Here is a 14,922-nt window from a genome sequence, read left to right as displayed (position 1 = left end):
CGCCCGCGACGGCGAGAACACCCAGCCCAAACAGATCTGCACCTTCTGCCTCAGCAACCAGAGAAAGTTGGTGAGCACGGGCCGTGGGGCGCCGAGGGGGCCTCCAACGCGCCCCTCAGTCCACACCTGCCAGGCAGAGGCGGCGAGGCCACGCGGGCAGGGCTCCCCAACAGGGCACAGGCAGGCACACCTGTAACGCAGGTCTGCTGGGGGCTGGGGCCTTCTCTTGGGGCTCCTCTCCAGGGCGGCCCTAGGACACCCGGCTCCCAGTGGAGTGTGGAGTCACCCCCAGGGAGCTGCATGAGAGGTAACAGCTAGGGATGCCCAAAGGGGCCCACCCAGGGCGGGGAGGCTGGGAGCTGGACCAGGCCGCTGCAGGCTTCCCTTTTCAGCAAGTTGAAAGGTAGAGTGAAAAGAGCTGAGTTCAGAAAGTAAGAGGCTGCAAGGCAAGAGAGGAAGGACCCTGGGGTCTTAGCCCCTGCGGCCCACCACTGGCCTAAGCCATCTTGGGCACCTGCTGTCCGTCCCCTACCTAGGCTGCACACCAAGACACCAGGTCCTGTAGGGCTGCCCGAGATGTGGGCCATGGGACACGAAGGCAGAGGCTGGCAGGAGACGTGGGGGCTGGGGATGAGGGCCCCTGCAGGAGACGCTGGCCAGCTGTGATTTACAGCTCCTGCTGTGCTTGGTGGCACCGGAAAAGCAGGGTGAGCAGGGAGAAAATACGGCACGGCTTTTCCCAATCCCCATTTCCTCTCCAGACAGCACGCGCGAGCTCCTGGGGCCTGAACATCTGGGAAATTTAATTTTACAATTTCGGCTGTGCAGCAGTATGCTCCCCTCCCCAAAACGCTTGAGGGAAGCTGGGGAGAGCCGGGAAGGAGGTGCCTCAGTGCTGGCCACCTGAGATGGCACCCAGCAGGGAGGCCAGAGAGGTACAGATTGGCGCTGGACTCTGCCGGGGCCTGACACTCCTCCCTCCCCTCTGCAGAGCAAGGACCGCGACAGAAAGACAGCGATTCGCAGTTAGGAGGTGGCCGGCAGCAGCCAGGAGGCAGACGCTGCTGGGGGAGGTGAACACCCGGGGTGACGGCAGACAGCCCCCACCTTGGACCTGAGCTGGGCAAGGCCCGCCACAAGCATGCCCCAGGCCAGCCCTAGCTGCAAGCGGGGCCGAGGGACAGATGGACGTACAGACAGGCGCCGGCAGCGGGACTCTGCGCTGGCCCCAGCACCTGCCCGGGCCCACTGGAACTTTCTGCGCTGGCTTTTCTTCCGGCCACTGTGTGTTGGCGTCTTGTGTTTTTGATATGATAATATAAAGTCTGAAAATTTTGTATAATTAAAAACAAAACAGTATCTTCCAAATATGGAGGCCAACTGTCAGAATTCACCCCCAGCCTGAGCCTCCATTCCCACCCTTGGTGGTCCCATCCTCCTCAGGCCAAGTACCCCAGCTCCCTGGGAAGCCCCCACTTTACAGGCTCAGGGCCACCCCTCCCTGGGCTGAGGCGGTGAGGACAGGCTTAGCTCACCCAGAGCCTCCTACTGGGAAGCTGCAGGGTGGGGATGAGGGAGCCACGCAGGGAGAGAGGGTGGGGGAGGAGCTGCATGGCAGAAGACGGGGAGGGTGAGGCACAAGGCACAGACGCCACAAGGCCGGGACAGGGAGGCGGCAGCAGGGTAGGGGGACCCCACTCTCGGGCCTGCCGGGCACCCAGGGGCCCTGAGGGTGAGGAGGGTGCTGCATCTGGCCTCAGGTCACAAGGAGTGAAGCAAGCTGTGCTGCCCGGCACAGGGGGTGGGCGCCCAGCCCCAGCAAGGGGCTTGACTGGAGAGAGGGGCGTCTCCTCATGCACCAGGGCCATTTGGCCCCTGGAAGCACTGCCCACATGGGAAGGAGGACCCCTGGCCATCCTCCTCCCACCACCATGTCCCACCCAGCCCCCTGAAGACCCCGCCCACCACAGGAGGTGGGTTGAGCCCCCACAGCGCTCTGCGCACAGCTGGCCGGCCATTAAAACCCTGCAGGTGACAATTACCGTTTAGTGGTGTGAGCTCAGTGGGCACAGAGAGAAGAAAGGCAGGCGGTGCTGTGTGGACCACCTCCCCCCAACCCTGCCAGGCCACAGCCTAACTTCCGGCTGGATGGACAATGGCTGACGGTGCCAGGTGCGGGCGTCAGGGCGGCGGCTGGCCACAGTTCCCTCCCTAGCACAGGCACGGACGCACCCCCACCCGGGGAGACCAGGTGCTGTGGCCCACGTGGGCATCAGTGCAGGGTTGGCCCAGGACTGCCCCTCCTCTGCAAAGACAGGCTCCAGGGAATGGCAGAGCAGGAAGCAGTGGTGTAATTTTGGAGGAAATTCTCAAAGCCAGAGCCATTAAGGGCTAGAGGGGGGCTGCGTCCAATCTGATAGAAATATAACAGGATAAAAAGTCACAACGGCAGGTTTCGTTCAGAGAGAAACCCAACCCCAAATTTCCTCTCCCTAATCCTGCAGGAGCCCACAGCTGGCCAGAGGGAGGGAGGAGAGGACAAGCTCAGTCACTGCAGAGGCCCCCGCCCGCGGGGAGCCAGGGCCCGGGGGACATGGGGATGCAGCTAGGGGCCGAGGCAGCCCCTTCCTTTCTCGGGAGCTTTCCTCACACCCCCGCCCCGCCACCCTCCCAGGCACCAAAGCGCTGGTGAGTGAGAAGTAGGGTGGACCCAGGAGCATGGCCAAGACCGGCACTCTGCATAGCACCCTAAGGCCCACGGCGCCCACATCAGCCCTCCCTCCACTGGGCACTGGGTGTACATCCGTAGGGAGGGTCCATGGCCCACCTGCTCCTCACCTCCAGGCCTCCCATTTCCAGACCTGGGCCTGGTGGGGGTTGCAAACCTCTACGTCAACCCCTTACCTCAGTGGCCGGTCAGTGTTGGGGACAAATCTGATAGAAGATACTGAAAGTCCCCAGGGCAGGGACACCAAGGGCTCCTGGCCTGAGCAGACAGGTGCGGGGCCTCGGCGGCCGGCACCAAGGACAGGGCAGAGCCAGCTCGGAGCAGGTGGGAAGGTGCGGGCCCGGGTGGGGAGGTCTGGGCAGGGTCAAGAGGGAGTGCTGGGGAAAGGGACGTCAGAGCCCCCTTGGACTGGGGTCAGAGTTTGGGCTGTCTAACGAGGCCCAAAGGGAACAGGAACAACAACCTGGAGGCCTCAGAGCTGAAAGGATCCCCAGGGCCCTGCTGGTTGGGGTGCAGTACTCACAGCCAGGCCCTCCGCTGCGGGCCTGACTCCGACCGCGGCTGCAGCTTGGCCAGCCTCAGGCCTGGGCAGCCAGCCCAGCCGCTCCCTGAGCTGCACCGGTAGCAGCGGCCGAGGGCCCAGCCCGCCAGCCAGCAAGAAGGGAGGGGCGGGGGAGGAACACTCCGTCACCCTCCACTGCTCCAGAAATTCAAACCAGACCGGGGGTGGCGTGGGCTGACCCCCCAGGCCCGCGGTGGCCCACCCGAACCCACTCGCAGCTCACAGCCACCAGGCAGAGGAGTGGCAGGTGCCCCCTGCCCACCACAGCCCCTGGCTCCCTTCCCAGAGTGCTGGCCTCACCTCCACAGAGACCCAGGGCTCCCTCTGCCTGTGCCCCACAGAGGCAGCTGGGACGGAAGGGGCCCCAGCCTGCACCCTGGGCCAGCAGCCGCCCCTGTGAGCCGAGCGGGGCTGGAAACGCTCTGCTGGGCCTCAGCTGTCAGCTCCTGTCCCCGGCCTGGGGAACGAGCTGCTGGCGGGACACATGATTCATCAGGGCTGCCTGCGCCCACCGCCCGCCCCGCCCTGCGCAGCACCTGTGGGCTGCCAGGAAACACATGTGACCCCTCTGGGTCAGGCCCCGCACGGAGAGCCCCGGCCGGCCGGGGGCACACACAGACCCAGCATCAGGGCTCTCCCGGGGGCCGCCCAGCCCCAAGGACAGGCCCCTAGCCCAGACTGCACCGGACACAGGCCGCAACCGGCTGATGTGTCGGCTGGGATTTTTCCGCTCTCGATGAGCCCCCTCCCTCCCCCTCCCCAAAGTGGCTGCAGCTGTCAGGACCACAGATTGGAACTGCAGGTATGGGGCTGGCCCGCTGCCCGCCTCCTCCCGTGTCTGTCTGCGAGAGAGGAAGCCGGCCCACCTCTGGAATCCTTCACTCTCTCCTCGTTCCGCCTCTCCCACCTGTCCCCCGGGAGCGCGGGGTCAGCCGCCCTCGCTCCGTCTCTCTCTTCCCCAGCCCCTCTCCGATTACAATGCGGGTAGTGTTCAGCACTCGCGCCGCTCCCCTGCACAAAACACCCGCCTGTCTCAGAGCGCCACACGGCCTTCCTGTGCGACATGAGGCGGCCGCCGCCTCCTCCTCCTCTTCTTCCTCAGGGTTTTATCTGTCAAACTGCTCAGGGCAAGGCCAGGGCAGGAGGCTCACCTGCTGCATCTCACCCTACTGAAGTGGTTCCAGCAGGGGTGCTGGGCCCTGGCGCCGGGGCCAGAGGAGAGAAAGCCAGGTCCTGCTTGGTCTTCTCCTCCTCCTCAAAGTCCAAACCAGCTGAGCGGACCCCAGCCCAAGGTGGGGTCCCAGGCAGGAGAAGCCGCCAGCCCAGAGGCCCTCACCTCTGGCCCTGCTCCCGCCAACCACGCATCTGCCCTTCCAGAGGCTGGGCACACAGCTCGGCCTCCTCCCGGCACCTCCACCACAGGAGAGAAGCCACTACTGACCCAGGTGTCCTGGCACCTCCACAGCTGGGAGGGCAGCAGGTCACCCCCTGGGGGTCTGCAGGCCTGAGAGAGGCCACTACTGACCCAGGGGCTCCTCCAGACCTGGCCTGCCTCAGTCTCTGCTGGGAATGGCCCAGGGACGATGCCTGTTCTCAGGCAGAGCACCCCAATGCCTGGCGTCTCATAAGCAGGGGCTCCCAGAAACTCCTGCAGGATGCTGGGGGTGGGGCACAGGCTTGAGGCATGACACCCCCAACATCCCCCCGACACCTCCCAGTGCTCACCACTCCTCGGCCTGCTCTGAGTCCCACAACTCAGAGCTGCAGCTTCCCGGTGGGGTGGGAACAGGGCTCCAGAGGTCCACACCCACTCAGCCCCCAACTCCGGACACCTCCAAAATCTCATTCTGGAGACTTTTCCCCCAGTCCTGATCCATGCACATACACGCACCTGGGACTCCCATCCCCTGCGGAACAGCCCCAGCCTTGGGACACACACCCAGACCCAGCTCTCCACAGCCAACCTCCCCAGAAGGCCCAGAGCCTGCAGCCGTCACCACTTGCCTGACAGACCTTGCCCTCCAATGCCTTCCCCAGCTCCGCTCCACAGGCTGCTCTGCAAGCCCCAGGACAAAGCCTCTGTTAGAGCCCGGGAGAGAACCCCCACCTGCCCACCCAGGTTCTAGCTGCCAAGGACGCTGGCCCCGAGAGGGCACAGCAGGCCAGGGCCTCCACCACCCTTGCAGCCCAAAGCAGGAGGACGCGGCTTCGAAAAGCCACTCCCACCTGCCAGCCACTGCCCGGCCCTGCTTCATCGGAGAGCCCCAGGTGCCCCCATGAGGGCCCTGGCTTCCCTGCCCCTCCTCACTGACCCCAGGGTCTCTCCTCTCCCAAACGGGACAATCGAGTGCAGCAGGCCAGGCCTAGGAGGGCCTTCAAGTTGGCCAAGGGGCACGCAGCAGTCAGGCTACACACACCCCCCATAGCCTGGGTAGCAGGACGCGCCCGTTTCCCTCCTCGGTGGGAAGGGACCAGACCCAAGGGCCAGCCTCAGCACAGTCAGCAGCCCCCTCGGAGGCAGGCATGCAGGCGGCCGCGGGGGTGGACGGCCGCCAGGGAGATTGGGGCGGTCTGCAGGCCTGGGCGCCCTCCACAAGCAGCGTGGGGAGGGCCGTTCACTCGCCGGGAAACTTGAGCCGAGGCCGCGCTGCCAGCAGCGACGCAAGCCTGAGTACGCGGGGCCAGGACGTGGGGGCGGGGGCGGCCCGGAGGAGCGGGAGGCCGCCAGCGCTGGAGGCAGCTGCCGGTTCAGTAGCTGGGAGAAGCCATTAACGGCGCTTGGCGCGAGAGCAGAGGGGACCACGGGCTCTGGACGCAGACAGGCCCGGCTGCATCCCTGCAGGAACCTGACTCACAGCCCAGGCAGGGTCGGGGGCACCGGGGAGCCGGCAAGGCTGCACCCCAGCCCCAGACTCCAGACCCCAGGGGAGGCCTTGCGGGGGATGGCCCCAGGCCAGCACCACAGGCACGGCAAAGGGACAGCAGAGGGCAGCTCCTCCGGGCAGAGTTGACGGCCACCCTGACCCCTCAGCCTGCCACACTCTCCTGACAAACACGGCACGGGCAGGGGAAGGCTGGGTGGCTGCATCCTCTGCCTGAGCAGCTGCCCGGCCTCAGTTTCTCCCAACGGCTCAAACCAAAGTGGAGGGGTTGCTTCCGCAAAGGCCAAGCAACCCCCTCGCCCCGCCCCTCCACCCCGGCCCACCTCCCGGGGGTCCCAGCGGCTGGATGAGATCACGTCTGTGAAGCTCCAGGCGCGGTGGGAGAGGGGTGAGGTGGCCATGCGGGGGCGGGGCAGCCGCGGCTCAGCCGGCTCCTGGGGGCCCCCCACTGCCGGGCAGGAGGACCCCATCCAGGCCCAGCGCCTCCTCCAGGGGTTCCACCCGCCTCCCTCTGCCGGCGCACCTGGGGGAGGGGAATAAGGAGACCAAGAGCTGGGGCACAGAGAGGCTGCTCTGCACTTCAAAAGTCAGCGCCCAGCAGGGGGTCCCTGACGCAGTGAGAGGCCCCAAGCCCCGGTGTCATCCAGGTCCAGGCCCTGGATCCAGACCCAGGAAGGGCAGGGAAGTGGCCTGAGGAGAAGGGGAGGCAGGTGGGTAGGGGGTGGTGAGGAGGCACCTCCCGCCAGCAGGAGCTTGGCCCGACCTTCTCAGCATCACAGCCACTGCCACCCTCGCGCTCCAGCTGAGATCGCGGCTCGCAGGAGCACACACCCCAGCAGCACCCTCCCTGCCCTGCTGCCAGGGGCCCTCCCCAAAGTCCTGAAGGGTCCTGGCAGTGAGGTCGGCCTTCTCCCAGCCAGCTCTGCCCAGTGCTGAGGAGGACCATGGTCCTGGGGCCACGGCCACCTCCAAGGACGCGGGGCTGCCTGACGGGCCCTGCTCTCCTCACTCCACTGTCCCATCGCAGAGCTGCAGGCTGTCTCCCACCTCCCAAGCCTCTTTCCTGCCCACCTGTGGCCCCAAATCACTCCCCTGGGGCCACCCCACTTTGCTCCAAGGGAAAGGAGGCCCAGGCAGATACGGACTTCTCTGGACGGGAGGCATCTGGCCTGGCCTGGCCTGGCTCCTGAAAGCTGAGCTCTGCCGCCCCCTCGAGTCGCTGGCCGGCTGTGCTGGCAGGAGCACCGGGCGGCACCCCGGCTCCCTCGCCGTCACTCAGACCAACATGTGGGATAGTCATCACTGGAGGAAGCAGCCCCCACATCCCTGGCCCGCTTCCTCCCGGCACAGCAGGGGGCTGCCCACCCGGCAGGCGGCGGTGGCACTGGACAGGCCTGGCAAAGCACCCCCAGGGGCAGCAGGGTCCCACAGGCCCTGCCGAGGCCCCTCCCCCAGCCTCTACACTCCGTTTACAATCATCATCGATTTCTCAAAATACCAAATATAAAAAAGTAACCGACAGGATGTGGCTGCCGACAGCCAGAGCCCCTGGGAGGGGGAGGGGAGACAGGCAGGGAGCGCGCGGCGTGGCCCCCCCTCTCTGAGTGAGCCCGCTGCTCCGGCCAGGAAACCAATTTATTTTGTTTTGTCTCTGTTCTCTGAACGCGCAGCAGAGACCGGATCGGGCGGGCAGCCAAGGCTCCTGCAGCCACAGCCAAGAGAGCCGAAGGATGGGGGAGGAACCTGGCGGGAGGGGGACTCGTGTCTCCCCCAGGCCCCGAGGGGACAGCCCCTGACAGGCAGGGAGGAAGAGCTCCTTCGGGGAAGGCCCTACACCAAAGCCTTCTCCTTCCCCCGCAGCCCCCAGGGCCCAAAGGGGCCTCTGCCTCACACCCAGGTGCTCCACGGGGACCACAGTCCCACCCTGGGGCCAGGCCACACTGAGGAGGGTACAGGCAGGCACTGCCACTGGCCTCAGAGCTTCTCAGAGCTTCCAGACCCTCCCAGATGAGGGCAGCCCCCTGCAGCCAAATCTGCTCCTGGACACAGCCCGTCCCAGCCTCTCCATGCCAGCAGAGCCCAGCCCGGTAGCACACGTCCCCCTTCGCCTGCAAGCTCCTCACGAGAAAGAGCCGACCTCCAACCCCTCCTGAGATGTGCTCCTGGGACTCACTCAGAGGTCAGAGTCAATGACCCAAGCCCCCATCAGCCACCACCAGGGGCAGGGGGGGGACTCCAGGGGAAGGGAAGGGCCACCATTGCCAGAACATCAGGACATCAGGAGGCAGCCATGGCCCTGTCCTGCCCACCTGGCCCACAGCCAACCTGTGGCTCCCCACACAGCACACACGACAGGAGTACCACCCATGCCCATGACCCCCACCCAGACCATGTACACTGCCTCCAGGGAGCCCCCAGCCACCCTGCAGAAGACACAGGAGCCCCGGGGCCTGTCCACAGGCCAGGGCTGACACAGGGGCATGGAGCCACACCCAGGTCCTTCCCCTTCACAGGCAATGATGACACACATTGCAGTCTTGTGTCCCAGACCCCGAAATCGCTCCTGCAGACGGGGAACAGGGCCCCAAGCCAGGACGCCACCACGGGCCTCGGGAGCCTTGCGGCCCCAACAGTGTGGCCCACCTGCGGGCAGGTCCCAGCACCCCCCAGGGCAACCCCGGCCCCAACGCCCAGCACCTGCTAGGCTGTGATGGAAGATGCCCCACCCTGCCCAGTGGGAAAGCAGCCCCAGCCCCACCTCCTCATCAGAGCTGTCCTCCGCGTACTCATCCCCAGTCCGGGCGCTCGCCACCGCTGTCCTCGGGCCAGGGCTGCCGTCCTGCAGAGAGAGGGGGAAAATGGTTACTTCAGGGGATACAGCGTGCCCTTTGACCTTGGGGGGATCCCAGACCTGGGAAGCCCACCCCCGCCCCAAATCTCTGAGCGGCTCCAGCCTGGCCCAGGCCTTAGCACAAGGCCAAGAACACCCAGCTCTAAGGGGTCCTGTGGAGGCCGTGGCTGGCACCCAGCACCACGGCCCTGTCCTCTATAAGGGCTGGACTGCAGCCTCCCCAGGCCTCTGTCCCTAGGCTGACCCGGGTCAGGCTACACACGGAGGCCACTGGGGCAGTCAGGAGCAAAGCCTCCAGCTGAGGACTAAGACCCCCACCCACCACCCACCACCCCATACCCCCATTCATGTCAAAGCCGCAGGACTCCTCCCTGAGGCCCCACATGGGGCTCCTGCCCAGCCCCGCCTGGGACGGGGGCAACAGGGTTGGGGGAAGGAGCAGACACAGCCGTCACAGCAGCGTCACTGGGGGCAATGCCCTTGAAGGGGCGGGGCACATACATTGTCCACCCATCTCGGGGGCCATGTCCAGCCAGCAGAGGGCCCAGACAGGGCCCCAAACGCTCAGAAGGCCTGCAGCCCCCACAGGCTCCCTGGCGCCCAGCATCCTCCCACCCACCACGTCCACAGCCTAGGCCGACCCCATCCCGCCGGGCCACAGAGTGGGCGCCACTGAGAATTCACGCCCCAAGCTGGAAAACAGATTCTGCCCTCAACTGTGGAGGTGAGGATGGCTCCAACCGGATCGGGTTTACTGGCGGAACCAAGGTTGATGGGGAAAACAGGCCACCTCTCACCCGTGGGGGCAGTAAAGTGCTCGGGCGCAAGAACCCCAGAGCGAGGGCGGGCACGCCCCCACCCCCGCCCCAGCCCCTCTTCCCTCCGGCCCGGGCCCCTCCCCTGCCTGTTTTTTCCTTCAATATGGAGAGATGGGAGACTAAGTTTTTTCCCAGGCCAGGAACAAGGAAGGATTCAGTTTCTACGTCTCCCCCTGCCGCTGACAGTGGCCTGGGGCACCCAGTGACACCGAGCTCTTGCCCCTGCCTGGAGCACACAAGCCCCCAGAGCCGCGGCAGACACGAGGCCCCGGCCCCAAGCCCCAGACCTGCACAAGGGCAGTTCCACACCAAGCGGTGGTCAGCTGCCCCCACCTGGCCTCTGCTGCATGGGTATCGGGCGGGGCTTCCGACCGCTCGCAGTGGCCAGGGCTGAAGCACCATACCCCAGAGTCCCAGCCTCGGTGCTCATGGGCCACAGTCCCAGGGTCCTGGCAGGTGGACAAAAGGCTTGTCACCCAGCACTCTGTGCCCCGTAGCCCCTGTGCTGGATGTGGACAGGCCACGGCACAGGCAGGCTCTGGGCAGGGGGCAGAGGCGCCCTTGGGAAGGGCTGGGTGTCCAGGGGCACGGCATGCCCGTGGGACAGCTGCGGGGCACACTGAGTCCACCAGGGGGCGACAGCGCTCAGCCAGGCCCAGCGCCCGAAGGGCAGGGGCGGTGCGGGCAGGGGCGACATGGGCAGGGGCGGCCTCTGCTGGGAACTGCCTGACCTAGAAGGCCCCTTCAGATTTTGGAGGCAAATGCTGTGGGGCATTGAACATATTTTTTTAAATGTAAAAATTAGAGGAAAAGGCCTCTAAAGCCCTAACCACACAGACAACGGAACACGAGCCCACGCCACGCTCCGGACTCCTGGGGACAGGACCTCCTCCCGCCACGCCCATGCCTGGAGTCAGCCCAAGTCCTCCAGGGCCTCCAGCACCACCCACAGTGGTGTGGTGCCTGACTGAGGACCTCCGCTGCTGGGGGACACAAGGGATGCGGGGTCTACGTGCAGGGGTTCCTGAGGAGGGGCTGGGCCTGATGGAGCCGGAGAGTCGCGTGAGGGTGAAGCAAAGCTGAGAGAGAGGGCAGGCGAGCGCCACTGGGCAGAGGCAGGTGGGTCAGAAGGACTGACCGGTGGGCAGGGAGCTGCTGACAGGGAGCGCAGGACGGGGTGCCAGGGCCGCTGGGGCCCAGGAAAGGCTGCTGCAGTCCCTGAACCCTCTATGGCCTCTGCCTAGCCCAAGGGCTAGAACGTCACCATGAGGACCAAAGGGAGAAACCCACAGCGGGTTCAGCCAGCCAGAAACGGTGTCCAAGCGCAGGAGTCCCCTACTGCGACTGCACCAGAGCCTCCCCTGCCCAGCATCAGGCCAGTCAGGCCATATGCCCCACTGCCACCAACCAGGCATGTGACACGGGCTCTCCCTTCATCTCCTGGGAGAGGACGGCGACAGAGCTGCGGTGTCCTGGGTCGGTGGGAAGACAACTCTGCTCCCAGGGCCGCCCACAGGAGGGTTCTGCTGGGGACGTGGATGGCAGGAGGGAAGCAGTGCCAACGTGCCCGGAGACCAGAGCCAGAACATCGCTGTCAGGGTGCCAAGGAGACCAAGAGAACCCAGCGCTGTACCACGGACCCCACACCTGGCACCTCAGCACTGCCAAGGATCCCCAGGGCCCTGCCCACGCTAGCCGCAGGGTGCCCAGCACAGAGACGGCCGGCATCCAAGAGCTCTGTGCTGATGGCTGATCTGACAGCAACGACTCATCAACAGGTACCTAGAAAACCCACGTTTTGTTTTAAAGAAAGTACATCACCAGGAACTGAAAAGCCCTGAGAAAATACACACCAAAAAACATCCCTTTTTATTTCAGAGAAAAGGAAGGTAACGACGGGGAAGAGCCCAAGAGTGACAGGGTCGTTCCCAGGCATGGAGACCAACCCTGCACGAGGCACTGGCCATGTGTGCTGCCACCAGCGGCCCCAAGACCACCATGGCCACAACCACCACTGGCCTCAAGACCACCACAGGCCACGACCGCCACGGGCCCCAAGACCACCACAGGCCACGACCACCACGGGCCCCAAGACCACCACAGGCCACGACCACCACGGGCCCCAAGACCAACACAGGCCACGACCGCCACGGGCCCCAAGACCACCACAGGCCACGACCGCCACGGGCCCCAAGACCACCACAGGCCACGACCGCCACGGGCCTCAAGACCACCACAGGCCCCAAAGACCACCATAGCCACAACCACCACTGGCCTCAAGACCACCACAGGCCACGACCACCACGGGCCCCAAGAACTACTGCGTGCCATGACCGCCACAGGCTCCAAGACCACCATGGGCCAAGACCATCAAGGCCAAGACCACCAGCCATGTGCCCAGCCACCTTAGGACCACCACAGACCAGAGATCACTCCACTGTGACTTGGTGCCCCACTGCAGACAGCTGTGCAGAGGGGGGCCCAAGGACTCCCATGTGCCAGGCCTGGTTTAGATGAGACCCTGGCTGTGGAATGAGGTTCTGAGGAGCCTTGGGGGAAGAGTATCTGGCAAGCATAAGGGTGACTATGACCATTTTGAAACACAGCCACAAACCTTTGATTCTCATCACATCAAGAGACAGAGTCTATGTCCCCCCTCCCCGCAAATCTGGGTGGGCTTGTGGCTGCTTTACCCACCCAAGGGAGGCAGCCCACACTGACGCCACAGGATTCTGGGCTGAGGTCGTGAGCGCCGTGCTGCTCTGCCCACCACAGGAGACGGTGTCCTTGCAGCCCTGAGCCCTGGGAGGGGGACAGCTGGACAGGGGTGCCCTTCGTGAACATGGCTGTCAGGGACGGTCTGGATGCACAAGAGGCCTGGCTGTGCTCGCCTGAGATCCTCACCCAAGGCCCGGAGCACAGGATGTGAGTCGAGTGTCAATCTTCCTCAGGTGGAATGTACCAGAACCCTTGGGGCTCCCCGGCCCCCCAGCGTGACACTGTACTAGGGGTGTACTGACCCTAGTGCTTTCGGCCTGAACTCTGACCCCTCGAGTCCAGAATGCTACAAAATATTTGTTTGATGCTGCAAAGTGCCAGGACAGATGGCAGAACAGCTGCCTGACTCCCCCACGGGGCCAAGAAGCTTGGAGCCAGCAGTCTTCAAAAGAACCCAAAGCAAGGCCACGGGCAGAGGCAAGAGCGGAGTCCACGACCAGCCCTGGGCCCTGGTCCCATCCCCAGCTCTGGGGTCCACACCCAGGCAACTTCGCCCATGGTGGGCTCACTAACCAGCTGGTGAGAGTCGCTGGGCAGCCTTTTCCAGACTCCACAGAGCTGCAGCCCCAGACCACTCTCCAGCAGACAGCACCAGCGCCCAGACCCCAGAACCACAGCAACAGGGGTTCCCACACTGGCCACTATTCCCACACTGCAGCTATACGCCCTGCCGTCTGCCATTCCCAGAGCCTTCGCTGAGACGCTGGCGGGATCCCCCTGACCAAGAGTCTGCATTACGCTCCGGCACAGGCCGAACAATCCTTACATTCTCTAGGAAGGCCGGGCCCGGTGGCTCACGCCTGTCATCCCAGCACTCTGGGAGACCTGGGCAGGCGGATCCGTTGAGATTAAGAGTTCGAGACCAGCCTGGCCAACATGGAAAACCCCGTCTCTATTAAAAATACAAAAAATTAGCTGGGCGTGGTGGCACTCACCTGTAATCCCAGCGGGAAGCTGAGGCAGGAGAACTGCATGAATTCCGGAGGTGGAGACTGCAGTGAGCCAAGATGAGGCTACTGCACTCCAGCCTGGGCGACAGACTCGTCGCAAAAAAAAAAAAACACACAAATCTGGAATTGTCACTTTAATACTAGGTCTTAGGCTTTCTCTTACTCATGTTTTTTTCTTTCAAGACAGTCTCACTCACTGTCACCCCGGATGGGAGTGCAGTGGCATGATCTCAGCTTTCTCCAACTTCCGCCTCCCAGGCTCAAGCGATTCACACAAGGTTTCACCATGTCGGCCGGGCTGGTCTTGAACTCCTCAAGTGATCCACCTGCCTCGGCCTCCCAAAGTGCTGGGATTACAGGTTTGGCTCACCACACCCAGTCTTTTCTCACATTCTTGACTGTGGCAAGCAGATTAAACTGATAAAAACAGAAACTTCTGCACAAAAGAATGAAAAGAAAAAACTCAGGTAAATAAAAAAACAAAGACAAGCACGGGGGGGGAAAAATGAATCAAAATGAGCACAGAAGGGACAAAGCAGCTCTGAGCGCACGGATCCCACAGATCCACCAGACACCAGCGACTAAGAGAAGGCACTGCAACCAGTCCTCACTCTGGCCCAACTGCCGCCGTGTGCTGCTGGAGGGGGCACAGGGAGCGAGGCACAGGCCGGCAGGAGGCAGGTTCCTCCCCAACTGGTCAGCGGAGAGCTGGGGGCACCCAGCCCAGGGCGCCCCTCCAGTGGGACACCCCTCCAGTGGGACGGCTCACAGACACGGTCAACAGCGGGAAGGGCAGGGGCTGGAGAAGGTCCCGGGGAGTAGGAACCAGGCCAGGAGACAGAACTCTCAGGTCATGTAGGTAGCATGGAATGCAATTAAGAGGCAGGACTACCAGGCCCCAGGCAGGGAGGCTGGAGATGGGGTGGGCACCGGGGTAAGGCTGGCCAGAGCAGGTGGACCCAGAAAGAGGGGTCGCTGTAGCAGGGACGTGAGGGGTGGGAAGGGATGCCTGCCCCCAAAACACACATACACAAAAATAAATCAAACCCACTGGCCCCAAGCAGGCTACTAGCAACAGCTGTGGGCCCTGCTGTGGCCAAGACCAGATACCCCAGGAAGGGAAAGGGGAGGTACAGCACCCACCCCATCTTCTCGGGCCCTGTCCCTGCCCTCATCCCTATCCATCGACCACCCCCCAGACAGAGCACCCTTCTTCACCTTCACTCCTGAGCTCCTCGTGCCAACAGTCAGGGGAGGAGCTGGGAAGGGCACAGCCAGGCCCTGTTCCTCGAGTGAACTGCACAAAACGCCAGGACTCCTGACCCCAGAAACAGACAGCAAACGCTTGTTGTT

General features: G+C 64.1%; 1 protein-coding gene and 1 long non-coding RNA gene across 2 annotated transcripts in view; one reads left to right on the top strand and one right to left on the bottom strand.

The window, feature by feature from the left end:
* LOC105508977 lies at positions 1–1,370 on the top strand. Its single transcript, XR_001001359.1, has 2 exons — positions 1–70; positions 992–1,370. It is a non-coding gene; the product is annotated as an uncharacterized LOC105508977 (long non-coding RNA).
* BOP1 (block of proliferation 1) overlaps positions 1–14,922 on the bottom strand; it is a 31,811-nt gene that overhangs the window by 5,091 nt on the left and 11,798 nt on the right. The window contains exon 2 of the mRNA XM_011938206.1: positions 8,931–9,011. Coding sequence (XP_011793596.1) covers positions 8,931–9,011 — 81 coding nt within the window. The remainder of the gene's footprint in view (positions 1–8,930; positions 9,012–14,922) is intronic.

This window comes from Colobus angolensis, unplaced genomic scaffold (assembly GCF_000951035.1).
Source record: "Colobus angolensis palliatus isolate OR3802 unplaced genomic scaffold, Cang.pa_1.0 Scaffold17, whole genome shotgun sequence".
Taxonomy (NCBI): Eukaryota; Metazoa; Chordata; class Mammalia; order Primates; family Cercopithecidae; genus Colobus; species Colobus angolensis.
The sequence above is the reverse complement of the archived record's forward strand: the minus strand, read 5'-3'. Positions and strand labels throughout refer to the sequence as shown.